The following is a 27,804-nucleotide window of genomic DNA, read 5'->3' as shown; positions in this document are numbered from 1 at the left end:
TGTTGTAACAGAAATGTTATAAGAGAAAGGGAAAAAATGCTGGGCAGAGACAAGAGCTACCATAAGACCTAGAACTAGGAGTTGTAAGGATTAAATGAAATGATGGCTATGACATATTTCACATGATCTCTTTCCAGTAGTACACATTCAATAAATGGTAGCTCGTATTAACTCACCTGACCATGCTGAGTTTAGCAGTTAATCCCTCTTCCTTGACGCACCATATTTTAATCTTAGCCAAGTTCTGAAAACTGAAAAAGACAAAATGACTCCCATTCAACTAAGAAGGCTATTTATTGAAATAATACAATGATGTTACAAGGATGCATTTCATGTGGCCTAGAAAGCTGGGTGTTCGTAAGTGCGTGGTACCTGGTTGCGTGGAACTACAGAATCCTCTCCTCAAACAACCCACAACATACCATGTACATTTTGGGCTCCTTCTGTCAGTGCATTTGTTGAGATTCAGAGACTGGTTGGATCTAGGCCAAGTTCCACACACAAACCAGTGGTTTTGAGTCTTCTGAAATTAAGTCTTTACAGACTTCCATAAAAGTAGGATAGCACTCAACTGGTTACAATATGTCATTCTTAGAAACAGTCCACTATGGGGATCCCCAAGTAATCAGCAGCAAATAAGTTCCTGATAAGCATGGAAGCCACTCAATGTGTGTGTGGGGGGGTGGTTTGTGTAGAGTTACCCATTGTCAAACTATGAATCAGACAGCAACATGGTCTTGGCACTGCGTGTGTGCGTTAAGCATAAAACATCACAAACAAGGTATTTTTGAATGGTTAAGGTCTTACAAGGGCAGGTCCCCATCTTGTGATGGACTCATTGGGCTAGACATCACATTTCAGTCCCCATGCACATTTTTTCTGCAAAGAAAAATTCTATGCAGAATATGCAAAGAAATATTCTACGCAAATATTCTATGAAGAATATTTGGGAGCCTCCTCCTGTTGTCCAGGATGAGACAAGGATGATGGATCCTGCTACCTGGCATGCAAAGAATAGGAAAGGTTTACCATCAACATCACCCATATCATTCCTATCATGGTTTGTTAGGGTGGGAAAATTTACTTAAGAGGAGAGGCTCCTGTGTGAAAGGGGCCAAGGTCCACAGTTGCTTCCAAATTTATCTCCACTGTTGGCACCTTTGAGATTCCTTTAGGAAAGCCCACGGGAGGCATGAAAGAACCTTAGGGATGGGAGTGGGCTACTGATGCTTATCTCATGCTTTACTGATGGAAGAGCAGCATAGAATTTAAAAAGTTAAATTTCTTATGATGAAGTATTTCCTTGGCACAAAAAATGGATCAGTACATGGGTTCTCTAATAACTTAAAGACAGACTAGACTTTATGACAATGGGTAACTACATTTCTACTTCTCCACAGTAAAATTAATTTGGGGAAAAGTTTTCCTCTTTAGTTTTGTGCTGTTTTCCCTTTGAGCCATTTAGGTAAGCTTGGAGCTGTGCTTTCTCATAGGAATGTCATACAAAGTACAATAAGAGGACCTAATAGGTTTATGAAACTGATATGTTAATTCAAAGTATAAATATTACACTTGAAAAAGGAAAACAAGTTACCAGCAGTTGAGCTACTCAGTTTTTGTTAACATTTTGGTACGTAAGCTTCCAACCAGTTGTTTTAAATAAGTCTGTGACAAATCTGTATTTTGCTGCCTCTTCTGCTTTTATGAATTCCCAGAGTATCCAACTCGAGTGCTCATTAATTTTTGTATTTAATTTATTTTAAAATTTACTTTAAAGCCCTCTGAATTCTAAGATACCTTTTGAGTGGCTAGATCATAGGGCCAAAGATCCAGGAGACCTACTCTCCACCCAGCTTTGCCATTATAAGCTGTATCACACTGTGCAAACCACTTCACATCTTTGGTTTTGGTTTCTTCATCTGTACAATGAAGCGGTTGGACCAGTTGATCTCATTCTTTGAATGGTGAATTCCGGGAGGTGGAATTGGTTTCCATGGTGAATTTAATGTAAGAGCTGCACTTGAATGCTGTTGTCAAACAATCTGAAAAGTTAAGTTTTGGTCACTGCTGCAGGAGTTTTATTAAAAAAGGCTGTAAACACAGAGTTACAAGTCAAACTGTTCCAAGTTGATGATCTCCTCCTGCATATACATATTCAAAAGCTTTATAAAGTCCAATACATAGGCATATCATTTCCAATTGGTTATATATATGTTTATAGTTGTTTTTACAAACGTCTGTAATCAATTTGAGAATGTGGCTTCTATTTATTAAAAAAACAAAAACAAAAACAAAACATTGTCTACTAGCACAGGGCTTTCTTCACACACAATGTGCACACACACACACACACACACACACCATTACATTCTTAAACTTCCTCTCAGGTAAGAATTCTCTGACACTGAATAAACAATATTTGAACTAAAGTTTTCTGCACATTCCTTAATTTCAGGGCTCCTACAGTTTATTTCGTGTATGAATTCTCTGGTGTTTAGTTAGCGCTGAACTTCTACTGAAGTTTTTCCCACATTCCTTACAAGCATAGGGTTTTTCTCCAGTATGAATTCTCTGATGATCATGCAGATTGGTTTTCTTTCGAAAGGCTCGCCCACATTCATTACATTCATAGGGTTTTTCCCCAGTATGAGTTCTCTCATGCTGAATGAGGGATGAACTCTGACTGAAGGCTTTCCCACAGTCAATACATTCATAGGGTTTCTCTCCAGTGTGGGTCCTCTCATGTTGAGTAAGTGATGAGCGTCGACTGAAGGCTTCTCCACATTCATTACATTCATAGGGTTTCTCTCCAGTGTGGATTCTGTGATGCTCTATAAAGCTTGTACTCCTTTTGAAAGCTTTCCCACATACATTACACTGATAGGGTTTCTCTCCAGGATGAGAGATAGGTTGTTGATTAAAGTTCTGCTCACATTCATAGGGATTCTGTCCGGCATGGATCCTCTGATGGTCAGTAAAGTCAGTAATGTGACTGAAGTCTTCCCCACAGTCATTACAATGATAGGATTTCACTTCAGTGACAGTGCTCTCATCTTGAGTAAGTGATGAGCTGTGCTTGAAATCTATGCTGTAGGTGTTGCTTTGGTAAGGTTTGCCTCTCTTATGAATCCTCATATGTTTGTAAAGGGATGGACTCTGTCCAAAAGCCCGCCCACATATGCTACATTCAAAAGGTTTCTCTCCTGTATGAGTCCGTTCGTGCTGGACGAGGGAAGAACACCGACTGAAGGCTTTCCCACATTCCTTACACTGGAAAGGCTTCTCTCCACTATGTGTGACCTCATGCTGAGTGAGGGATGTGCCATGCCTAAAAGATCTTCCACATAAATTGCATCGATAGGGTTTTTCTCCAGTGTGAATTCTCTGGTGTTGAACAAGGGAGGAGCTGCGCTGGAAGGCTTTTCCACAGAGACTGCACTGGTAAGGTTTCTCTCCCGTATGAGCATTCTCATGCTGACCAAGTGACGAGCTATGCCTGAAGGCCTTCCCACAAACATTACATTCAAAGGGCTTCTCCCCAGTGTGAATTCTCTGATGCTCAGTAAGCTGTGTCTTCCAGAGGAAGGTTTTCCCACAGTCACTACATTCATGGTGTTTCTTTCCAGGATAAATCCCCTGATCTGTACCATTAGGGAAAGCTCCCTCTCCTTTATGAGTTTTCTCATGTTTAGTAAGTGATGATCTATGAATAAAGGCTTTTCTACATTTATCACATTTATAAGGTTTCTTTTTTGCAAGGATATTATTCTGATTAAGTATGTCTGGATTATGTCCCAAGTTGCTTCCAAGTGCATCACATTCAGTAGGCCTTGAAGGAATGTTCAGTTGTGTAACCAGGACTGTGTTCAATCTAGAGTTTTCACCAAATTTATTTTGCTGAAAATTTTCTTCTGGTGTGATTTTCTTCTGGTTGGATGTGTCTGGCCCCAGATATCTTTTCCAGTTTTCCTGGTGCCTCTCTAACTGGCTAGTAACATCCCAAGTGTTTTCGAATGTGGCATGTGAATCTGTGCTACGGGATCCTTCAGCTATGCTCTGTTGCAAATGAGATGATTTGACTTCAGGCCTGGTCTTCCAGTCTGAAAAAAATCCAAAGTGCAAAAGTCCCCTGTTCCCTCCTACTGAAATTAACTGCTATAGTAGGAATGGGAAAATGAAAGAGAGATAAACTGTGCATGATTTGTTTTTGAAATTGGTCCTATAGCTGGGAGAGAAGACCCAAAATGAAGGAAAGGAAGAGTAAAAAGAAGTGACAGTACAGACTGCAGAGCCAGAGTGTATGGCAAGTCTAGAATGAAGAAGCCCACCTAGGAGGGCTGGTTAGGAAGTAAGGGCATAAATGAGAATGAGAAGGTTAGGCACAGATACAAATGAAATAAAATCATGGTCTGTCTTGCAAGATCCTATCTGCTTCCCATGCTTCCTGTCCATTTTACAAATCATCCTCAAATCTGTTTTCCTAATACAGCCATTTCACAATTTCTTTAAAGTCCCCTTTGAGGCTCCAAATTCTTCAAATCTGACAGAGAAAATCCATAGCCACTGATGTAACTGAAATTATTCTTTGACATACTTGGAGACCAATGGCTATGCTTCACAAGCTGACATAAAGTAGTATTTCAGGAGGCAAATCATCCTTGCCTTTACAATTAGGGCTGTGGTTTTAGCCTATTTGAGTTCTGGTTCTAAACTAATCACTTCTCTCAACCAAAAAGGATTTTACTCAGCCTAGTAAATTGATCTCTAAACCCCTGTTTAACCTTATAATACTAATAGCAGAGAATTAATTAGTTTCTAGGTTCTAGAAATGGTAACTTAAAAAATAAGAGAAAGGAGGGATCTGGGGTAATAGAGATATTCCATACTGAAATGAATTTGGATTAGATGGGTGAATGCATCTGTCAAAACCAATTTGGTGGTACTTAGAAGAACTGTGTATCTTACTGTATGTATATTTTTCTTTAAAAAAACCATAAATATTGAACTCTGGTTAATGATATGTAAGCTGAAGTATGAAGGGGGGAAATGTATTTGTGTTGGCAACTTAGTTGGAAATGCATCAAAAAGACAGATTTTTTAAAAACACTGATAGATGGATAGATGAAGAATATGTGATAAAGCAAGTATAATAAAATTTTGAGGGCAGCCCCGGTGGCGCAGCGGTTTAGCGCCACCTGCAGCCCAGGGCGTGATCCTGGAGACCCTGGATCGAGTCCCACGTCAGGCTCTCTGCATGGAGCCTGCTTCTCCCTCTGCCTGTGTCTCTGCCTCTCTCTCTCTGCATCTCTACGAATAAATAAATAAAATCTTTAAAAATAATAATAATAAAATTTTGACAACTACAGAATCTTGGTGGTAGGTATATGGTGTTCACAGTATAATTTTTTCAACTTTCCATAAATTTGAAAATATTCATAATAAAATATTAGGAGAGGAAAAAAAACAACAACCAGGGGACCCTAAATCTGTCTCAAAATTCCTTATTCTGGAACAAGACTCCATTCCAATTTCCCAATGACAGAAAATGCTTTGTATTTCTTTTAGGATACTTCCCAGAGGGATATTTAAGAATTGCTTGTTGATACGAATGAGTAAGAAAGTTCTTTCCTCAATCACATTCCAAAACAATCAGGTAATTCCTTACTGATTTCTGTGTGCTCTACAACACATAGAATATATAGATATACAACAGACTCTTTCTATAAGAGCCTGAAGTCTTAGAAACAAGACTTAATCTTTTGATAAAAAAGGAAAACCATCAGATGGTATATTTTAAAATCTGTTTGTGTAGCAAATATGATATAAATGGTATATTTGTGATCAAGGAAGGAAGAAATAAATATATTAATACATATTATATTCAGAGATTGAATAGACACCTTGAACTTAAGGAATAGAGAACTTTGGATAGGTAGAAAGCATTATCTAATTAGGGAAAGTATACACTACTTACAGAAAACATTAAAAAGAAGTTCAACTCAAGTGGAGCTTGTTTTAGTAGGAAAAGAAAGAGAATACTGGAAGGTGTGATAGGGGACCTTTAAATCAAGGGGGAGTTTCTGTTTCCTATCATGAGGTACAAGGAGTAACAGCAAGATTTTGTCAGAGGTAGGTGGTTTATGAAGATAAAGCATTAAGACCCAATATGGTCCACCAAGTGATGAGTAAATAATAAACAGAATGTGGTATGTCCATACAATGGAATATTACTCAGCAATAAAACTAAGGAGGTACTACTGCATGCTACAACATTAATGAACCTTGAAAATAATATGCTAAGTGAAAGAAGCTGGTCACAAAAGGCTATATATTATGATTCTATTTACATAAAATACCCAGAAATGGTAATCCACTGAGATAAAAAGATTAATGGGTGCAGGGGTAGTGGGGAATGGAAAACGACTGCTAATGGGTATGGGGTTTCTTTTTGAATGTTGAAATGTTCTGTAGTTAGATATTGGTGATGGTTGCACAACTCAGTAAATATTTGAAAAACTACTAAATTGTACATTTTAAAAAGGTGAATTTTGTGGTACGTAAATTATATCTCAAAAAAAAAGGTATGATTTTAAAAATCCAATGTGGGTTACAAAAGAAAAGACAGAGTGAGCAACTTCAACTGAGAACTACAGTAATGTCCACATGGGGCCTAGTGTAGAAGGAAAATAATCTGAATTATAAGAAAAAGTCTAAACTGACTGGGGTGTTTGGCCCGAGGGATTAGGGATCCAGTGGTTTCTAATGGGTAGGGGAGAAATGGGTAATGAGTAATATAGTAAAATGTGCTGGGTGGGGATGAAAAATGATTAATTTGGATTTTAGGTATTTAATTGCATGGGACTTCCACAAGGAGGGGTCTTGTGAGAAGAGACAAAAGTGACCAGGGTACAAGTAAGTATGATTTATGAGTCGAAAGCATAGAATAAAGAGCTATAACTACCAGAGGGCAGGTACCCTTTTAAGGTGGTAATACCGAAAGAAAGAGGGGGAAGAAGCTGAAGAGCAGACTCCTTAGGCAGAGTCGCTTAGGGGGGAAACCCAGCAAAGTCAGAGACCTAAAGCCAAGAGGTACTTAGTAAGCCAGGAAACCAGGCAAGGATGACACTCCAGGAACCAAAGAGAGGCAATGAAGCAAACTGGCATGAAAACAGAATGGAAGGAAGATGTAACTCCTCCCCAGACAGGTGTTGTAGGGTCAGGGAAAGAAGTCTGAAGGAAAGTTATGAAAAGGCAGAGAATCAAAGCCATGGTACTTCCTACAAGTCTGGGGCCAATAAAAAGCAGCAAGACAAGACAAGAAGACCCTGGAGTTCAATTAATGTCTGAATGAGTAAGAAAAGGGATTTCTAATCATGAAGGGAGACTGAGGACACCAGAGGAGAAAACCCAGCTGGGTTTCCTCTAAGACTGGTCAGCAGCAGGAATGCCCTACTGGAGAAGGGAGATAGAGGTGTTACCTGGAGATGGCTCAGTCTCCTCTGCAGGTCTAGGAGCTCCCAAGGCACCAACATGAAGGTGCTACCCCCTCCCTCAGCTGTGGTAATGTCTACATTGATTCCTGCATGCCTGTCTCCCCCGTCATTTACCTGGACAGCAAGGTCTTTGGATTTCTCCCTCTGATATCCATGGCTCTTCTCCTTGTTCCAATTTGAAGATCACCTCTGGCTTGGAAACTTGATATCCTGCTCATGGGTAAATACACAAGATTGGTTGTTTGTACAAGTGGACAAAGACCCCTCCTACAAGTCAGTACTAGTCCTTGATCTTCAGGAACTCTGAAGGGAAAAAAAGGTGCAACTTGAGGAGTCATGAAATCAAATGACCTAATTTCCAGTTCTGCAAAAGAAAGAACTTTACCTAAAGAGCAGGCTCAGAAAACCATAAAGCTGAGTCCCAAAGAGAAGAACAAGCACTAACCATGAACACCCTGCTCACTGCCACATGATCTATAAGCCCCACCACCTTAGCACCTGAGAAAGGAAAACTTGCCAGTAGGCAAGATACTGAATTGGTCCTTACCAAGAGAAACCAGGTGGCTATAGTTCTCCAGCATCACATCCCTGTACAAGAGCCTCTGAGCAGCATCCACATGGTGCCATTCTTCTTGGGTGAAGTCCACAGCCACATCTTTGAATGTCACTGATTCCTGGAGGATCACATTCTTGTTCAACTAGGGATCAATACCACAAATGTGCTCATGGCAATACTGGGAACATACTGTAGGGTCATCAGAAACAGTGAGCACACGTTTGACATCCTGAGGGGGCACTGTTTTTGCAAAGAATCCAGTATGGCAGGCAGGAAAGTCAGGAGGGGCCATATATTCTCTAATCTCATATTCCTACTTAGCTATCTTGCTTTCCTATAAAGCCAAGCCTTGTCACACAATCAGCAATTCCACACTGCCCATGTACCTCCTTTGTTACAAAACCCCAACATAGCAGGGAATAAAAATAGCAGCCTTCCTTCACCCACCCCCCCAATACCACTATGCTCCCTAGACATCAACACTGTTAACAGTTTGGCAGATACATGCAAGAGTCCCTTCTCCAAGGTTTCATTCATACATACACAGTCTTGTTTTGTGAAATACCTTACATATTGTTCTACAACTTGCTTTTTGCATTTAACTCTGTATCTTGGAGATCTTCCCATAGGGGTACATATGATTTCACCTTATCCCTTTGAACTGCTTCATAGTACTCCATATACAGCTATATCATAACACATTCATTGCCTAAAACCAACAGTACTCCATTGTACTGAGGATAAGATTCAGACATCCCCCACCATTTATTGGACTCTAGCCAGGCTGCTCTTGCTCATCCCTGAATACATCTAGCTTCCTCCTACCCTGAGGCCTTTATACTTGTTACTCCCTCTTCCCCTAGGATCTCCACATGGTTGAAAACGAAGTTTCTAGTTGTCCAGGCCTCATCTCGAGCACACCCCCTAGGAAAAGTTGTCTTGGCACCTCCCTCAAATTGACCCTCCATCACATTACCATGGTAATCTCTCTCACCTAAATTCCTACCACTTGAACTTAGGAACCAAACAGATTCAGGTAAAAAGGACACCGTACTTCTAACAATAATCTGAGATTAGCTGACTTGTTAGCTTCTCTCTTCCCCCTACCATGAGCTCCACAAGAACAGGGATTTTATCTATGCTGATGGGTTATATGCCCAGCACAGAGTGGATGCTTAAAAAATATTTGGAGGCTTCTTCATTCTAGACTTGTCATACACTTTGGCTCTGCAGTCTGCACTGTCATTTCATTTCATTTCATTTATTTATTTATTTATTTATCTTATTTTTTTTTTTTATTTATGATAGGCACACAGTGAGGGAGAGAGAGGCAGAGACATAGGCAGAGGGAGAAGCAGGCTCCATCCACCAGGAGCCCGACATGGGATTCGATCCCGGGTCTCCAGGATCGCGCCCTGGGCCAAAGGCAGGCGCTAAACCGCTGCGCCACCCAGGGATCCCTGTCATTTCTTTTTACTCTTCCTTTCCTTCATTTTGGGTCTTCTCTCCCAGCTATAGGACCAATTTCATAAACAAATCATGCACAGTTTATCTCTCTTTCATTTTCCCATTCCTACTATAGCAGTTAATTTCAGTAGGAGGGAACAGGGGACTTTTGCACTTTGGATTTTTTTCAGACTGGAAGACCAGGCCTGAAGTCAAATCATCTCATCTGCAACAGAGCATAGCTGAAGGATCCCATAGCACAGATTCACATGCCACATTCGAAAACACTTGGGATGTTACTAGCCAGTTAGAGAGGCACCAGGAAAACTGGAAAAGATATCTGGGGCCAGACACATCCAACCAGAAGAAAATCACACCAGAAGAAAATTTTCAGCAAAATAAATTTGGGTGGCTCAGTCGGTTAAGTGACTACCTCCAGCTCAGGTCATGATCTCAGGGTCCTGGGATGATAATGAGATGATCCATGGTAAAGCAAGGTGCCCAGGCATTCAGACCAGGGAAAATGAGGGAAGGGAGAGAAGCTTGAGGCAGGCTATGCACTGGGCCTGAAGTGGTAATTCAGTGGTACCACCTGAATGGGAGAAGAAAAGTGGGAATCCAATCCAGGGATTACCAAGCTTGAAAAGAGAGGCTGAGATTGGGCTGGGCATGGCCAGCAGGGAAAAAGGGGTTGTCAAGGCAGGCGTTTTAAGTTAGGTTGTAAGAAGTAACACTTTCTCCCCATTGCCTACTCTATCAGGTAAACACATACAGCCCCTTTGGTTGTCAGCCAACCTGGATTCCTTTGCTCAACTGGTCCCTCTTATTTATTATTATTATTATTATTATTTTAAAATATTTATTTAAATAATCTTTAGGGATCCCTGGGTGGCGCAGCGGTTTGGCGCCTGCCTTTGGCCCAGGGCGCGATCCTGGAGACCCGGGATCGAATCCCACATCGGGCTCCCAGTGCATGGAGCCTGCTTCTCCCTCTGCCTGTGTCTCTGCCTCTCTCTCTCTCTCTGTGACTATCATAAATAAAATTAAAATAAATAAATAAATAAATAAATAAATAAATAAATAAATAAATAAATAAATAATCTTTACACCCAACACGGGGCTTGAACTCACAAGCCTGGGATCAAGAATCACAGGCTCCTCCAACTGAGCCAGCCAGGTACCCCTATTATTTTTTTTTAATTAACTAAGTAATCTCTACACCCAGTATGGGCTTTTAACTCATGATCCCGAGATCAAGAGTCATATGCTCTTCTGACTGAGCTAGCCAGGCGTCCCAGTTTAAAACATGGTCTTCTGGTTTTCTTCTGCTTCCTCAAATAGATTGCACATGTGGTAAAGAATGTCCTAACCAGTAAACAAATATCTAGTCCAAGTTCAACAAATATCTTTTCTTGCCTCAACAGGACAATTGGTTTCTGTTCTACTCTTTGTCCCACGAACCCTCTTTCCTACTCACTATCAGAGTCAGTTTTCTAAGATGCAATTCTTTGATCATGTTATAAGCCAGACCACCAACACCTCTTACCCAGACCATTGCTACAACTTCTAACTTGTCTCTCTCCTTATCCACTCATGTCTTGCTCCCAAGTCTGTCTTCCATATATGAACCAGAGTGATCCTGTTAAAACCCGTCAGATCAAGTCACTCCTTTGCTTAAAAATCTCCAACAGGATGTCACTTCATTCCAAGTAAAAGCCAAAGTCTTTACAGTGGCCTACACATCCCCTCCCCCAGTCTGGTCCCCGGCTATTTCCCTAACTTCATCTTGAACCTCATCTCTAACCCACTGCTCTCTCCCCTTCACTTACCCTGCCCCTCCTTCAGGTTCCTGGAACACACTAAGCATGTTTCTGCTCTGGAGCCTTTGCTTTGACTGTTCCCTTGACCTGGAAGCCTCTTCTTGCAGATGGGCATGTGGCTCCCCATTCACTTGCTTCAGTTCTTTGTTCAAATGTTACCTCATCAGGGCAAACTTCCCTGGCTACCCAGCATTAAACAGCACCCCCACCCTGCACTGTCACTCTGATTTCTTTTTTCTTTTTCTTTTTTTTTTTTTTAAGATTTTATTCAGCAGCCCCAGTGGCGCAGCGATTTAGCGCCACCTGCAGCCTGGGGTATGATCCTGGAGACCTGGGATCGAGTTCCACGTCAGGCTTCCTGTATGGAGCCTGCTTCTCCCTCTGCCTGTGTCTCTGCCTCTCTCTCTCTGTGTCTCTCATGAATAAAATATTTATTTATTTATTTTTAAAAGATTTTTATTTATTCATAGAGACAGAAAGGCAGAGACACAGGCAGAGGGAGAAGCAGGCTCCATGCAGGGAGCCTGACGTGAGACTCTATCCAGGGTCTCAAGGACCAGACCCTGGACTGAAGGCGGCACTAAACCGCTGAGCCACCAGGGCTGCCCTCTTCTCTTTTTCATAGTTCTTAGCAGCTGACACATATTTTCATTTGTTTATAGTCTGTTTTGCAGAGTACAATGTAAACTCCAGGAAACGGGGACTATTATTTATTTTCTTTATGACTCTTCATTGCCTAGAACAGGCCTGGCACATAGTGGGTGTTTGAGGAATATTCAATAAAATGTTTTTCTTGAAATTAAGAATTAGATTCCTTCATGCAACCTTCAGAGAACTTTATAGCCTGGTCCCCACCTTACTTCCACAGCCTCAGTTCTGGCTTCTCCTTCCCTTGTACACCGTAATTCAGCTTACAGAAGAGTTACAACTCTTTGAAACTAAACATTTCTTTTGTCTCTGTAAAAATGCTTGGCCTTCCTTCCTCTGCCTAGGTAACACTTATTCTCTCACCAGGACTTGGTAAAGTTCTCTCCTCTGGAGCTCCTCCCCTAACATTAGGTATGGGCCAAGTGCCTCGTCCCAACCCTCTGCCCCCCACCCCCTCCTTGGGGCCCTCTCCAGCATGCTCATAAGACAGAAGTGTCTGTTACCTATTATTCACTGTACTCGGAAAGGGTTAAGACCTTGTCTCAGGCACCTCTGAATCTCCAGAGGTCAGAACCAGTTTGGTACACAAAAGACAATCAAGATCTTGCAAGATTAAATAGGTAAAATGTACTGAGACTGCTGGTGTGAGTGAGCCACTCTGAGTGGGCTCAACTCTACAGCATTCACCCTCCTTCCAGATAAAACTGGACCTCATTATCAATCCCTTTTAAAAATTAACAGTTATCATGAAGTATCAAGTATCATTTCACCTTCTTCATGTTGACATAAAAAGTCCAAAGAACTAGAAAGAGATATACTAAGTTGAGAAGACTCAATTTCCTGGGCCCATAAAAAGTGGTACACTAATCATGTGCAATATCCCTTGGATAAATCACAGACTCTTGGTCCAATCTTCTCATCTATAACATCTGTATCTGGGTTCCCTGAACTGAAAATGTAGGCTTTTTAAGAGCAGAAGGGTCAAAGGACACTTCCAACTCTATAGGACCACACTTGTAAATATAAAGAGATACCCCTCCAACTCTAACATGTGCCAACTCTAGAGGAGAAATCCACTCAAATTCTAACTCAAAAAATTTTGTAACTTAGAATCTTTACAAAGCTGAAAACCAGAGAATGGTAGCTTATAAGTTAAAACAATCAAATTTATAAAAACTACTCCAAGACCAAAGTTAGTTTGCCCAATTAGGACACAGTATGGGGTTTTCACTCAAGTAGTCAGTGCTCTCTGACACCAGACCAATAATAGCTTGGCAAACTGGGTTAACAGCGTATCTAATGATAAAGTACAGAGAGAAGACACTCTTACTGTTAGCCTTTACACACATACACACACACACGCGCACACACACACACACACCCAACTTAGCCTAAGGACATTATTATCCATAGCATTCTACCTGGAAACCTTGCCTCTTCATTTTTCTTTTGTGCCCTGGAATCACCAAGACCCTCAAAAAACATCTCCTACATAGAGTCCCTTCATCTCTCAAATCCTGCTCAAATCCTCCCGTCAATGATACCATTAAGCCATGCAATAACTTTCTAGATTTATGCTAATATGGTAGCCACCAGAAACATGTCACTACATGTGCTCATGCTCATGCTCATGCTACATGAGCATTTATAATGGGGCTAATTCAAAATGGGATGTGTGGCAAGTATAAAATACACACTGGATTTCATTTTTTTTAATTTTTATTTTTATTTATTTATGATAGTCACACACACACACACACAGAGAGAGAGAGAGAGAGAGAGGCAGAAACATAGGCAGAGGGAGAAGCAGGCTCCATGCACCGGGAGCCCGACATGGGATTCGATCCCAGGTCTCCAGGATCGCGCCCTGGGCCAAAAGCAGGCGCTAAACCACTGCGCCACCCAGGGATCCCCACAATGGATTTCAAAGACTTAGCCCCAAAATAAAGAAATAAATAAAACAGTTCATTCATAATTTTAAAATACTGATTCAGGGGATCCCTGAGTGGCGCGACGGTTCAGCGCCTGCCTTTGGCCCAGGGTGTGATTCTGAGGTCCCGGGATCGAGTCCCACATCGGGCTCCCGGCATGGAGCCTGCTTCTCCCTCTGCCTGTGTCTCTGCCTCTCTCTCTCTCTCTCATGAATAAATAAATAAAATCTTAAAAAAAAAAAAAACATTTAAAAATAAATAAATAAAAAAATACTGATTCATGTAGAAATATTTCAATTATATTGGGTTAAATAATATGTATTACTAAGATTAATTTCACCTATTTCTTTCTACATTGTACTACCAGAAAATTTTAAATTATATATGTAGTTTATATTTCTCTTGGACAATATTCTAGATTGTCCTAGATCTCCACCTCAGCCACTCTCCTATTTAATCATCTTTCTTTCTTGGGTAAGGTGATGGGATAGGAAGATCCTAGGCTCACCTCACCCTATTGATACACCTAGATAGCACCTGCATACATGCAAGTAACCTAGGACATGACTTGAAGGCTGGCAAACAGATTCTCCACAGTGAAATGTAGAGAAGAGGCCACAATGAAGAGAGTAGAAAAGGTGAAGACTGGTGAGCCAAACTGATCTGTGGGACTGTACGCAGGAGAGAGGAACAATGTGGGTACAGAGAGAGAAGAGAAGTAGACCCCCACACCAGGCACCCCAGGCACATGGGACCTGAACTAGGAAGATGAATCCTTGTAACATTCAGCTTTGAAAATCAGAAGGGCCTAACTCTCAGAGTTCCTACAATAAGTGGGACTTAACACATGGAACTTTAAAAAAAAACCAGAGGGTTCAGCTCTGAAAGAGCCAGACAGGGGTGATAGGAAACTGACTTCCTGCCCTTAAAGAGACAGCACAACAAAGAGCCCCAGAGGGCAGATCACAGAAGGAGCAGTTTGAAAAACACCTGGGGTACAGGGGTAGGAGATATATTTACTAATCTCAGAGCATGTGCTGGAGGGGCAGGGATCTTTCGGAGACTTCAAGAACAAAAGAGCTGGCAGGCACCAATTCCCTCTCCCACTCCTCATCCTCAATACATGGACACCTGTGGGAACCAATGCAGTGCCAACACTCTCCACTTAGCTTGCTAACAGTACACCCTGCTCCAGTGCTCTTCTGTGGCCTCACCCCTTACATCCCAGCCTGAGCAGGAGTTTTCCCAGGATGCTGCAGTCTCCCTCCCACAGCAGACCAGCAAGGAACCTTACTGTAACTATGTGCCCCACCCTCTAGTTCTCCCACAGACCTGCTCCCTCCTATATATCCTTGGTGGGAGTTCATCCAAAGCAGTGCCACAAACCTGGCAGTATGTGAAAAAAAAAATTAGTATATGTGCAAAAAAATCAGTCAAGGGAGTCACAAAATAAAAGGATGCAAAGAATGATACCATATACTTAAAATGTGAGGGAAGAGGAGTAAAGAATGGGTTCAAACTCTGGTGACTATCAACTTAATATGGACTGCTACATGCATAAGATTCTATATACAAACCTAATGGTAACCACAAATCAAAAACCAATGACAGATATGCAAAGAGGCGGGGGGAGGGGGTGGCGGGTGGAGAGAAAGGAATCTAAAAAAAGCCAGCAAATTGTGAGAGAAGAGAGCAAGAGAAGAAAGGAACAGAAAAGAACTACAAAAAGGACCATAAAATTAGTAACAAAATGGCAATTAAGTACATACTTATCAATAATTACTTCGATTGTAAACTGTCAAAATGTTCCAATCAAAAGACATTGGATGACAGAACGGAGGAAAAAATCAAGACCCATCTATATGCTGCCTACAAGAGACTCATTCCAGACCTAAAGACATGCAGTCTAAAAGTGGAAAGATAGGAAAGCACTTATCATGCAAATAGAAGTGAAAAAAATGCTGGGGTAGCAATACTTACACTTGACAAAATAGACTTTAAAACAAAAGACTGTAAAAAGAGACAAAAAAGGACACTATATAATCATAAAGGAGACAATCCAATAAGAAGATACAACAATTATAAATATTTATGTATCCAAAATGGGAACACCCAAATACAAAAAGCAGCTCATAAAAAACATAAAGGAAGCAATCAAGAGTAATACAATACTAAGGAACTTTAACACTTCACTTACATCAATGGATAGATTATCCAAACAGAAAATCAACTAGGAAACAGTGGCTTTGAATGAGACATTGGACCAGATGGATCTAACAGATACATTCAGAACATTCCATTCTAAAACAGCAGAATACACACTCTTTTCAAGTGCACATGGAACATTCTCCAGGATAGTCATATGTTAGGCCACAGAACAAGTCTGAACAAATTCAAAAAGAATGAAGGCATACCATGCATCCTTTTCAACCACAATGCAATGAAACTAGAAATCAACCACAAGAAAAAATCTGGAAGAAACAAACATATGGAGGTTAAATAACATGCTAAGAAACAGTGAGTGGGTCAGCCAAGAAATCAAAGAGGAAATAAGAAAATACACGAGACAAATGAAAATGAACACAATAGTCCGGGGCATCTGGGTGGCTCATTTGGTTGAGTGTCTGCCTTCGGCTCAAGTCATGGTCCCAGGGTCCTGGGATTGAGCCCCATGTCAGGCTCCCAGTTCCAGCGGGGAGTCTGCTTCTTCCTCTCCCCACTGCTCATGCTCTTTCTCTCTCTCTCAGATAAATAAATAAATATAAAAATAAAAAAAGAAAGAAAGAAAGAAAACACAACAGTCCAAAATCTTTGGGATACAGCAAAAGCAGTTCTAAAGGGAAGTTTATAGTAATACAGACCTACATCCTTCTCTCAAATTTTGCCTCTGCCATATGCCCTTGTATGTCTACCACATGGACTTTTTGCCCTTATTACATCATTCTCTTTCAAGGCTCCTTTCTTTTGTACATCTTATTCTGACCACCATGAACGTTTTTCCCCTCAGCTCAACAGGAAAAATTCCTAGTCACCTTTCTAGAAGCAAATCAATGGTCCCTTCCCTTCTGAAGCTTTTCCAGATCCTGCATTGCCCTGCCTCCCCTTCAGCATCTGGCCCACATCTCCATTTCAAAGCTGTAGCTGTTTGTTTTTTTAACTCTATATGCTCTTAAGATTTTATTTTATTTTTTTTAAGATTTTATTTTTTTAAAGTAATCTTTACCCCCAAATGTGGGCTTGAACTCATGACCCTGAGAGCAAGACTTGCATGCTCTACCGACTGAGGCAGCCAAGTGTCCCTAGAGCTGCAGCTGTTTATTCACATTTTTTCTCTCAACACCTTCTCAAACTTTTCATTTCAGTATCTCCAAAGCCAAGCATGTTGGAATTGTCCAGAATCACTGGAGCAACTTAGAAAGCTTGCCCATGCAGGGAGGGCCCTGACAAACAACTTTTTAAAACTCCTCAGGTGATTCATTATAAAAGAGCAACAGCTAACATTCAGTGAACACTCACCATAGGCCAGGCACCAAGCTTGGTCATTTATGTGCATCTTCTCACTAAATTTCCTCACTGAAGCTCTACTGCCATCCTAAAGGAAGCAGGTGCCTTCCCCTGACTACTTATGAAATGTGACCCTTGTTAATAAGAACCACAGCCTGGCACAGAGAAAGTATTCCAAAAATGTCTGCTGAGTGAACGAATACAGAGTCTGAGTCATTCTAAGTGAAGGAAAATGAGGAGTCGTTTTGAGGATCAAAAAAAAAAAAAATTAAAAGGAATTAAATTTTTGGAAAATAAAAAGCAGGGGCAAACAGAAAAATAATGTTGTTAAGAGCCAAATTCAAAAGCTAGTTCCTCTTGAATACCGGCCAAACAGAAAAACCTTTGACAAATCTAGCATACGAAAAGAAACAACTAGGGTGCCTGGCTAGCACAGTCAGTGCAGTGTGCAGCTCTCGATCTTGGTCTCATCAGGGTTCTGAGTTGGAGCCCCATGTTGGGTGTAGATATTATTTAAAAATAAAATCTTAAAAAGAAACAACAACAAAATAAATGACTTTAAAGGGAATAAACCAGTAAAATATATAGCAGGTATTAAGAAATGTAGAAAATCTTAATGAAGTGGATAATTTTTAAATTTTAAATTACCAGTGTTGATGCAAAAAAGTAAAAACCTTAATAACTGAGGGAGAAATAAAGAAAATTGTCCCCAAATCATCCTCTCTATAAAAATCCTAGATCTAGGGACGCCTGGTGGCTCAGTGATCCTGGGGTCCTGGAATTGAGTACACATCAGGCTCCTTGCCAGGCACCTGCTTCTCCCTCTACCTACCTATGACTCTGCCTCTCTGTGTGTCTCTCATGAATAAATAAATAAAATCTTTTTAAAAATTAATTAAATAGGGATCCCTGGGTGGCGCAGCGGTTTGGCGCCTGCCTTTGGCCCAGGGCGCGATCCTGGAGACCCAGGATCGAATCCCACGTCGGGCTCCCGGTGCATGGAGCCTGCTTCTCCCTCTGCCTATGTCTCTGCCTCTCTCTCTCTCTCTCTCTCTCTGTGACTATCATAAAAAAAAAAATTAATTAAATAAAAATCCTAGATCTAAATGTTTTATAGGTAAATTCTTTCAAAAGGCAGAAAAAAATGAAAAGCAATCTGAATACTTCTTTAAGTTAAGGATAAACATGCCATCAAACCACTGAAAGATCTTTCTCACTCTAAGGGCTATTTCACTTAAGAACACAGATGTAAATAATTTTTTGAAATTGTATTTTCAAATAAAAAGATCATTTGTAACCAAGAGAATCTTTTTTTTTTAATTTTTAAAATTTATTTATGATAGTCACACAGAGAGAGAGAGAGAGAGGGAGAGAGAGGCAGAGACATAGGCAGAGGGAGAAGCAGGCTCCATGCACCGGGAGCCCGACGTGGGATTCGATCCTGGGTCTCCAGGATCGCGCCCTGGGCCAAAGGCAGGCGCTAAACCGCTGCGCCACCCAGGGATCCCTAACTAAGAGAATCTTATCCTAATATTATTTAATCATAAAAATTTTAGAAACCTATGAGAAGTAAATTTTGGATTGTTCATGCAAACCAATATAAAACAGCCATTAAAAGTACTTTTTTAAACAAAAGAAAAATCCTCATAAAAATTATATGAAATTTGAAATACTTAAGGGAAAACATGCATAGGGAGGAAAAGACAATTCATCACAACAAATGCGGAGGTGCTAAAGAGGGATCACAAATTACTTTTTCCTATTAAAAAAGAAAGAAAGTAGGGACGCCTGGGTGGCTCAGTGGTTGGGCGCCTGCCTGCCTGTGGCCCAGTGTGAGATCCTGGAGTTCTGGGATCGAGTCCCACATTGAGCTCCCACATGGAGCCTGCTTCTCCCTCTGTTTCTGCTCTGCCTCTCTGTCTCTCATGAATAAATAAATAAATAAATAATCTTTAAAAAAAAGTATATTATACAGAACTCACATGCTTTGATTATATATATATATATTTTAAAGATTTTATTTATTTATTTAAAAGAAAGAAAGCCAGCAAACTGAGAGAAAAGAGCAAGAGAAGGAACAGAAAATCAAAGGGGCCTAATTTTGGACCAGCTGCCCCTCATAAGATATATTTTAATAAAAGTAGTGCAAAACAGCTGTGAGGATGCATGAGCGAGGCACCTAACCTGACCCGGGGGAAAGAATGGGCTAAGGCTTAGAGCTCAACGCCAGTCAGCTCAGCAGAGGCTAAGAAAGGGTGTCTCTGGACAGAAGGAGCTTGAACATTCCTGGCTGCAAACATCCTGACCTGGTCCAACAAGTAGCCTGGCTGCCCCTGGGGGTCCAGAAGCATCCTGTCTGAGTTGGGGAGACCTGAGCTAGCTTTGGTTGAGCCTGTTCACTATGCTGGTCTAACCACAGAGCTCTTGGGATCTGGAGTCAGTGGAGACCAGGTCCTGGTTTTTTCCTCCCCTTCAAGAAAACCTAGTCTCCATATGCAGCTTTTTTTCTTACAAAACTTTCCCCATTTCTTACTTTTATGGTGGTTTCACCTTTTAAAATTCCTAACTAAAAATGCAGTGCCCATACAATGAAGAAAAAGATACATAAGGTTTAAACAAATATAGCTATTTATGATCTGAAGTATTTTCGAGGTAACCCCTCTGCTCCCATTCCCCTCCAGCTTGGAGCCATTTCAGGGACGTATTTGTTAGCCAAACGCTGGAGGAAGGTACCGCTAGCCAATCACCTCTTCTCGGAAGCTCTTTCAGACTCTTGCTCCTACACTTTGTCATTCACAGCAATCTTTAAAACTAAGAAGCAACCATCTTAGTTTCCTGTGCAACAACAGTGACTCAAGCTACACCAAACACTTGCAGCTCCCTGAACACATCAGACACACACATCCTGCTGCTCAGAGCACTCTTCTCTAGACCTCTGCATCACTGGCTCCCTAACCTCCTTCTGGTCTGTCCAGATGTCACCATCTCACTAAGAAGAAGGCTATTTAAAAGCTGTATCCTTACCACAGCCCACCCTCTCCCCCACTCAATCCCCCTTTACTTTTCTCTACCTTCTCCCCCACCCCTGTAGTGTCAGCTTCTAGAATATTATAAAAGTTGGGGACCCCTGGGTGGCTCAGCGGTTTAGCTCCGCCTTCGGCCCAGGGCCTGATCCCGGAGTCCCGGGATCGAGTCCCACGTCGGGCTCCCTGCGTGGAGCCTGCTTCTCCCTCTGCCTGTGTCTCTGCCTCTCTCTGTCTCTCATGATTTATTCACCCGGGCTGCCCTAAATAAAATCTTTAAAAAAAAAAAAAAGTTACTGACTGCATTTTTCTGTCTCCTCCCTATAGGATGTTAAGTCCCATGAAAGCAGAAACAATTATAAATTTTGTTCACTAATGTATCCCAACCACTTAGAAAAGTGTCTTTGCAAATCACAGGGATTCAATGGCTACAGGCTGGTAAATGAATGAAAGGGTTACCAGGGCCAAAATGAAAAAAGTCCAAACTCCTTTCTATTTTCCTCTACACACTGCCTGCAGCCCACACCCACTGTCACACAGGACAGCAGTTTCATGAACATGCCCCTAACCCACAAAGTCAATCAGCTCTATCTCCACTCCCTTCATTTTCACTTGTTGGACTCTGCTCCTATTCAAAAGTACATCTCCACTGACTTTTTCCCACGGGTGGAATTTCCTCTCTCCTGTCTTCATAGCAGCCTCTGAACCTCTGAAACAACACCTAACACTACCTCTCTTGTGCTATATGCTTGTTGTGCAGGAGGCTTCCCTCACTGTTAACCTCCAGGATAAGCAGTCACATGACTCAATTACTCATCTCTTGCATTCCCCAGAGGGCCACACTCAGAGATAGGGAACCGCCTACAAAGGGAAATTTCTGCCTAAAAAGCCCCCTCTGTAGAGTCAGTTGTTCTGTCCTTCCTCCAGGGTCATTACCTGCAGTCTGGGTTAGGTAACCCAAGTGGACTGTCAAGACATTCCATGAGAATATAACTGAACTAGAGTTCTGGGACAACAAAGCTTTGAAAGTGTAGTTTAAAGCAGCCTAAAATTCACTGCTCAGAACACAAACCCACTTCACCATTAAAAAGGCGACCCCCAGGGATCCCTGGGTGGCGCAGCGGTTTGGCGCCTGCCTTTGGCCCAGGGCGCGATCCTGGAGACCCAGGATCGAATCCCACATCGGGCTCCCGGTGCATGGAGCCTGCTTCTCCCTCTGCCTGAGTCTCTGCCTCTCTTTCTCTCTCTCTCTCTCTCTGTGACTATCATAAATAAATAAAAATTAAAAAAAAAAAAAGGCGACCCCAATGGAAAGGATTATTACCCCCGCCCAGGATCATCGCCTCCAAGAGATGTTAAGTGTGTTAAGCGGCCCTGATTCTCACAGCCTGCTGAGGAAGCACTTTATATGGACAGGCATTGATGACCAGTGATTTGCCCTGGCTCACCTCAAACCAAACTGTCTTGTTCTATTATTGTCACTTGTTTTACTCCCTATGCTTATAAAACAAAAACATTCAACAAGTAAAAGATATAAAGGCATTACACATACTGTGTTTAACTTACTAGAAGTTGCTTTTTATTTATTTTTTTTTTAATTTTTTTAAATTTTTATTTATTTATGATAGTTACAGAGAGAGAGAGAGGCAGAGACACAGGCAGAGGGAGAAGCAGGCTCCATGCACCGGGAGCCTGATGTGGGATTCGATCCCGGGTCTCCAGGATCGCGCCCTGGGCCAAAGGCAGGCGCCAAACCGCTGCGCCACCCAGGGATCCCTAGAAGTTGCTTTTTAAAAAAGATTTGAGAGAGAGAGCACGCGTGCGTGCATGGACGAGCAGGGGGAAGGGCAGAGGGAAAGCAAGAGAGAATCTCAAGTAGACTCCCACTGAGCTCGGAGGACACGAGGGGGTGGGGGCTCCTGCTCCATATCATGACCCTGATATCATGACCTGAGCCAAAATCAAGAGTCCCATGCTTAACCACCTTGGCCATCCAGGCACTCCTAATTCACTGTGAACTGCTTTTATAGGACATTACTAGCCAGTATTTTTATGTTTTTGTTTGTTTAGATTTTACTTTTAAGTAATCTCTATATCCACTGTGGGGCTCAAACTCACAACCCTGAGGTCAAGAGTCACATGCTCGACCGACTGTGCCAGGCAGGTGCCCCTGGGTTGGTTTTGATAGTCTCACACACTTAGCAACTAGAATCTTTGACTTTCCTTCATTCTAAGGAGAGTGTGGATTAAAATACCATCTGAACCTTGTTTTATTTTCACCAATATACTCTACGTAAATCAATGCATAACCTCAGAGTTGTGATGCTTCTAGAAAATGCCTCCTCCCTTACAAGAATAAATGAGTTTAAAAATCAGTTTCGGGATCCGTGGGTGGCGCAGCGGTTTGGCACCTGCCTTTGGCCCAGGGCGCGATCCTGGAGACCCAGGATCGAATCCCACATCAGGCTCCTGGTGCATGGAGCTTGCTTCTCCCTCTGCCTATGTCTCTGCCTCTCTCTCTCTCTCTCTGTGACTATCATAAATAAATTTTAAAAATTTTAAAAATAAAAAAATAAAAAAAATAAAAATCGGTTTCATCTTAATGAAGCTGAAGGCTGGACATCTGGGGGTGTGCACTATTATACTTTTATTAAAGCAGAAAAGAACACGAAAAGCTATGGGAGAGGTCATTCCTCTTTCGTATGGGTTTTGTTTGTTTGCTTCCCTCCTGGCCCAAGAAAGCCCATCTCCAGCCTCTTCCAAGCCAAATCCCGACCAAACTTTTTCGGCTCCTTAACGGTCTTCTGGCCCCTGCGTCAGAGGCTGGGGTCCCTATCTCCCTTACTAACAGTTAACCACCTCCTCTATAGTTCTCTATCCTGACACCCTACCCTCTCCAGTCCTTGACGGAGTTCAAGGAGTTGGCCTGGCACTCAGGACTCTCAACAGTGACACTTCCCAACACGCTGACTCAACTCTTCCCGCAGAACCTCACCGCCCCGTCCCCTCTCCCCCCAGGGCGGCCCCTCCCCCCCAGCTCGGACTCGCTGGGTTTCGCGCAGCTGGGGGGGCTCTGAAGGGATGACCAAGCTAGGAAAGGCAGTCGCACCGGCGGAGAACAATGACTGCTGCAAGCACGCCCCGGGGAGTGAGGAACGCGCTGCTCACCTGGGGCGCGGCCGTCGGAGGCCTCGGGGCCATTCCTGCCTCGCCGGGGCCGGCTCCCAGGCTGCGGCTGGGGAGAGAGGACAGGGCCCGCTCGCCGGCTGCACCCGCCGGGCCTCCCGCCGCGCCCGCCCGCCTCCTCCCCTCAGCCGCTTCTCCGGGCCAGGGCTGCGAGCTGCGCGGGCCGCGCGTGGGCCTGCCGTCCCGCCCGCCGCGGGGAAGGGCTCGCCGCGTCCCGGACCCCGCCGTCTGGCCACGCCCAGGGCCGCCCGCAGGAGGGTGGGCGCGGCCCGGCGGACCCAAGCCAAACCCGTGGGAGGTGCCGCGACCCGCGCACGCGGAGTTACCGCCTCCTGGGGACCCCGGATTTCGCGGCCTCGGGCCCGCCGGGGCTCCCGCCGGCTCCTCCTGCGCCCGCTGCAGGTTCAGTCCCCGCCAACGCTGATGCGCGGAAGGACGGCCCACCGCGGCCTGAGCCGCACCGGGGCCGGACAATGGCCGCAGCGGCGGGGCAGAGCCGGAAGTGCGCCTGCGCACGCGGAGCCTCGGCCCCGCAACTCCCGGGCCGTGACGGACTACACTTCCCAGAGGCCCCCGCGGGTGGGTCCCGCGAAGGCGGCCTGGGGGGTCGCTGCACCACGCTGGGGCGGCTGCGGTGGGGTCCGCGGTGTGGCGTTGGCACGCGTGTGTCCATTATCTCCAATAATAGACACTGAGCATCTCTTCTGTGCTAGGGGCATGTTGCTAGGGGCGGATTCAGCGGTAGATGGGGAAGGAAAGACCCTACTCTCGGGGAGCTGGTGTGCACTGCTGCGGACGAGGCCAACAATAAAACCGTAAACATATCCACAAGGTATGTTTCAAGTACTGACTTCAGCTCCAGGAGTAGGACGGGGAAGGGAGAAGGGCAGCGTTGCGTCTTCATCACAAGATGCTATTTCCGTTGCCTCTCCTATGCCATATTCACCTGTGGCTCACCACTGAAGGTTTGGACACTGATTCCCCACACCACACCTACTACGACTAAGATACTTGAGTCACTTATTACTCCAAGTGGATTAGAGAATCTTTTCCTGTTGTCCCAGAATTGGTAACCGCGATTCAGCTGAGGATTTAGTTCTTCCGCATTCTGAAGAAAGACAAAGCCATTTGGAGCTAGACACCCTCAGGTCTTACAAAAGGGATCCGGGTGCTGAATTTGCCCTGTTGCTATTAACCGTTGCCTCGACACCACCCCTCTTTCGCAAGCCCTCTAAGGAAACTAGAAACGGGAAAGAAAAGAATTCCTCAGAATGCAAGCCCTCCGCCTAGGGGGTATTGCAATGTTCTACCTCCACTCCCAAAGAAAAGGTCTCAAACGTCGAGAACACCCAGGAAAAGGGAGGTCACATAAATTACCCCCAATGCCTTCCAGAGAAAGGGAAAGGGGGTTAGAGAACCGGCTGCGTGTAATGAGAGCAACCTGAATTCTCATTGTGTAGTGAGTAGATACGCTGGAAAACAATGGGGCTTTAGGCTCCGGTTTGGGAGGGGAGGGGAGGGGAGGAGGGGGGTGTGGCTCACAATACTAACAAGGGTGCGGAACTAACGATGTGGAAGGAGCTGAGGAGGTTGGAAGTGGTTGAACCGGAGCCAGATCTCTCAATCAGGTATTGGTGGGTTTCCTCCAGGGAACTCACAACTGCACTCGCGTATCTGCCGCTGTGGCTCAGCAACTTGAACCCTGGGTGGAATCGTTTTAAAACGTTTTTAATTGCACTGATGCACTGGAAAATTGGTAAGGAATACACAGAGGGCAAAAATGACAAGAGTGGTGGGTGGAGCACTGAAAGCCAGCTTTCACCTGCAAGATTTTGCCAAACGAGGCAAAGTTGAGCTTCGTTTTTCATGGTCCCCTTCTTTCCGTTCAGGGACTGCGCTGTGGCCGGGAAGGCCAAGGGCACCGAGAGGGGAGCGGCAGCCTCCTCTCCGGGGAAGCGCGGCCCTACCCTGCGGGCTCTGCGGCTCTGCGGCGGAGGTCAGGTGTCCTGGTAGGCTGATGTCATCCGGCCACAGGGCGAAGACCGCTGAGCGGCCAGTTTCCCCGAGACCAGTCCACACCTTTGAGGCTGTGCGGCCGGCGTGGCGCTAACCAGCCTCGCAGCCAACCAGGAGCGACATTCTCCCCGCCCGCGCTCCGGTCTCCATGACAACCGTCTCGGCGTCTGGTCCGGACTTGGAGAACCGAGGCTGAAAAGACCGCCTCACAGGTCCAGTTGAGGTCCTGCCCAGGAAGATTGGCAGGGGCCCCCGGGTGCCCGAGGGGAGCTCCAAAGCCTCTTCACACCCCGCGACACGGGGGGCAGGAGTCCTCCCCTCTGTCGGGGAAGCCGGTGATGCACTATTCAGCGGGATTCGCGCCAGCCAGGGCAGAGGAGAAAAGGCCCGTCGTTAATGCCAAATGCCTTCCATGTTACCTGCTCTATCTTTAATATCCACCTGGACTTGGCCTTCCTTCAATTCCTCACTCGGCCCGCTGTGGGTTCAAGCCTTCTTCCTGGGGCCTACCCCACAACACAAGAATATCCAAGTTCCAGTTCATAAAATGTTCCACCTCCTGGTTCCCATGAGAATTCGTGAGAAAAAAAAGGGACCTGACGCAGGTAGCTCGCCCAGATGCGACTCTGTTCAGCCAGAGAACCGGCGATCTGGACCAACGGGCTTCGGGTCCCCAGTCTTCCACGCACTCTGAGGCCAGGAGCACGCGACTGAGACGCCGAGTGGAAGCTGCGTAGCTTCAGTCATCCACTGCCAGATTTGAGGCCGAGCTCCGGGTCAGACAGGAGGGGAAGCCAGTTCTCAGCGCCGGGTCCTCTCGCATCAGACCTACACCCGCTACAGTTTGGAACGTCCAGACATCAGTCCCCGGAGCGCTGGGCTCTAGCGCCACCTGCTGGCCACTGGGACCCTCTACTCTGGCAAAGTCCGCTGCCTGACAATACGAACATTAATTTGACAGCTTCCAGACCTTTATTGACCCTGCCGACTACCCTCACGTCAAGCTTGAAGCCTCTCACTTCTTGAATACTTCTCACTTCGACAAAATTTCACCTAACACTTATGTGGCCCACGTTTTCTGAGCCCTACTGCCCCGATTTCCTCACCAAACCTCCCTGGTCTCCTGCTACCCTGGACTGAGCTGAAGTGACCCACAGACTCTTGCTCCATCCCAGCTGCATGGACTCAGGCTGGATCCAAGTGGTGACACCTCAAGGGCAATGTAGTCCCTGCAAAGGTCACAAAGGGCCAGGCGCCAAAAGACCTCACTTTAGCTTCTGGCTTAGCCATCTTGCTCTCCCAGTCACTTGCCCCCTTGTTTATCAAGTCTTTTGTTTCTCTGTGGAGCCCCAGGTGCATGCTAGCATCCCACCTTTGGCCTAGCACTGTGGCCTGGTCCCACCCTCTCCTCATGGGCATGGCGTAATGAAAAAGTCTATTCAAGGAAGGGCTTTCCCCCAGATAGATACCTCTGTTATATGAGACAAGGGTGTTCAATGACTGGGATGTGGTTAGTTGTGTAGGAAGACCGATCCTGAGTCTTCAGGATCCCCTGAGTGTGGGAAGACCAGGCACTCCAAGACGTGAATGGCATCTGAGGGCTTTCCCAGTCAAACACAGGGGACTCTGCTTAGAAACCAAGAAGTGGTTCTAAAATGGTCCAAAGACAGGATATGGAAGGAGGGCAGAGAAAAGATGAGGGATTAGAAATTAAAACAAGATTGTTCTCACATCATACTTTTTGATGAACTGTGTCTTTCTTTTTCTTTTTCTTTTTTTTTTTTTTTTTTGTTTGTTAGGGGGGTAGAGGAGGGGCAATGGGAGAGGGAGAGAAAGAATTTTAAGCAGGCTCCATGCCCAGCATGGAGCCAGTCACCGAGCCAGATCTCATGACCCTGAGATCATAGCCTGAGCTGAAATCAAGAGTCGGACACTTCACCAACTGAGCTACCCAGGGACCCCTCTGAGTTTGTTTGTTGAGATTTTATTTATTTGACAGAAAGATAGAATCAGAGGGCACATGTGGGGGAATGACAGAGGGAGAGGGAGAAGCAGTCTGCCTGCTGAGCAGGGAACCTGATGCGGGGCTTGTTCCCAGGACCCTGAAATCATGACGTGAGCCAAAGGTAGATGCTCAACTGACCGAACCACCCAGGTACCCATGAGTTTTTGTTTTTAAAA

General features: G+C 44.3%; 1 protein-coding gene and 1 long non-coding RNA gene across 4 annotated transcripts; one reads left to right on the top strand and one right to left on the bottom strand.

Annotated features, from left to right (window-relative positions):
- Positions 1–275: 275 nt before the first annotated feature.
- Positions 276–24,295, bottom strand: ZFP90 (ZFP90 zinc finger protein). 3 transcript variants are annotated; one of them, XM_077888186.1, is made up of 5 exons: positions 23,934–24,295; positions 23,590–23,656; positions 8,041–8,191; positions 7,608–7,703; positions 276–4,100 (listed from the first exon to the last, which is right to left on the bottom strand). In XM_077888186.1, the coding sequence occupies exons 1-5, from the start codon at positions 24,278–24,280 to the stop codon at positions 2,461–2,463; spliced, it is 2,301 nt and encodes a 766-aa protein (XP_077744312.1). In that variant the 5' UTR covers positions 24,281–24,295; the 3' UTR covers positions 276–2,460. The 3 variants fall into 3 exon arrangements, with proteins under 3 accessions (XP_077744312.1, XP_077744322.1, XP_077744331.1); XM_077888196.1 differs by having other exon boundaries at positions 8,041–8,167; XM_077888205.1 differs by lacking the exons at positions 23,590–23,656; positions 23,934–24,295 and adding an exon at positions 17,411–17,452 and having other exon boundaries at positions 8,041–8,167.
- LOC144308056 (uncharacterized) lies at positions 24,193–27,360 on the top strand. Its single transcript, XR_013374693.1, has 2 exons — positions 24,193–24,439; positions 25,497–27,360. It is a non-coding gene; the product is annotated as an uncharacterized LOC144308056 (long non-coding RNA).
- Positions 27,361–27,804: the final 444 nt, after the last annotated feature.

The sequence above is a fragment of the Canis aureus genome, chromosome 3, assembly GCF_053574225.1.
Source record: "Canis aureus isolate CA01 chromosome 3, VMU_Caureus_v.1.0, whole genome shotgun sequence".
NCBI lineage: Eukaryota > Metazoa > Chordata > Mammalia > Carnivora > Canidae > Canis > Canis aureus.
This window is presented reverse-complemented; position numbering and strand designations above follow the sequence as displayed.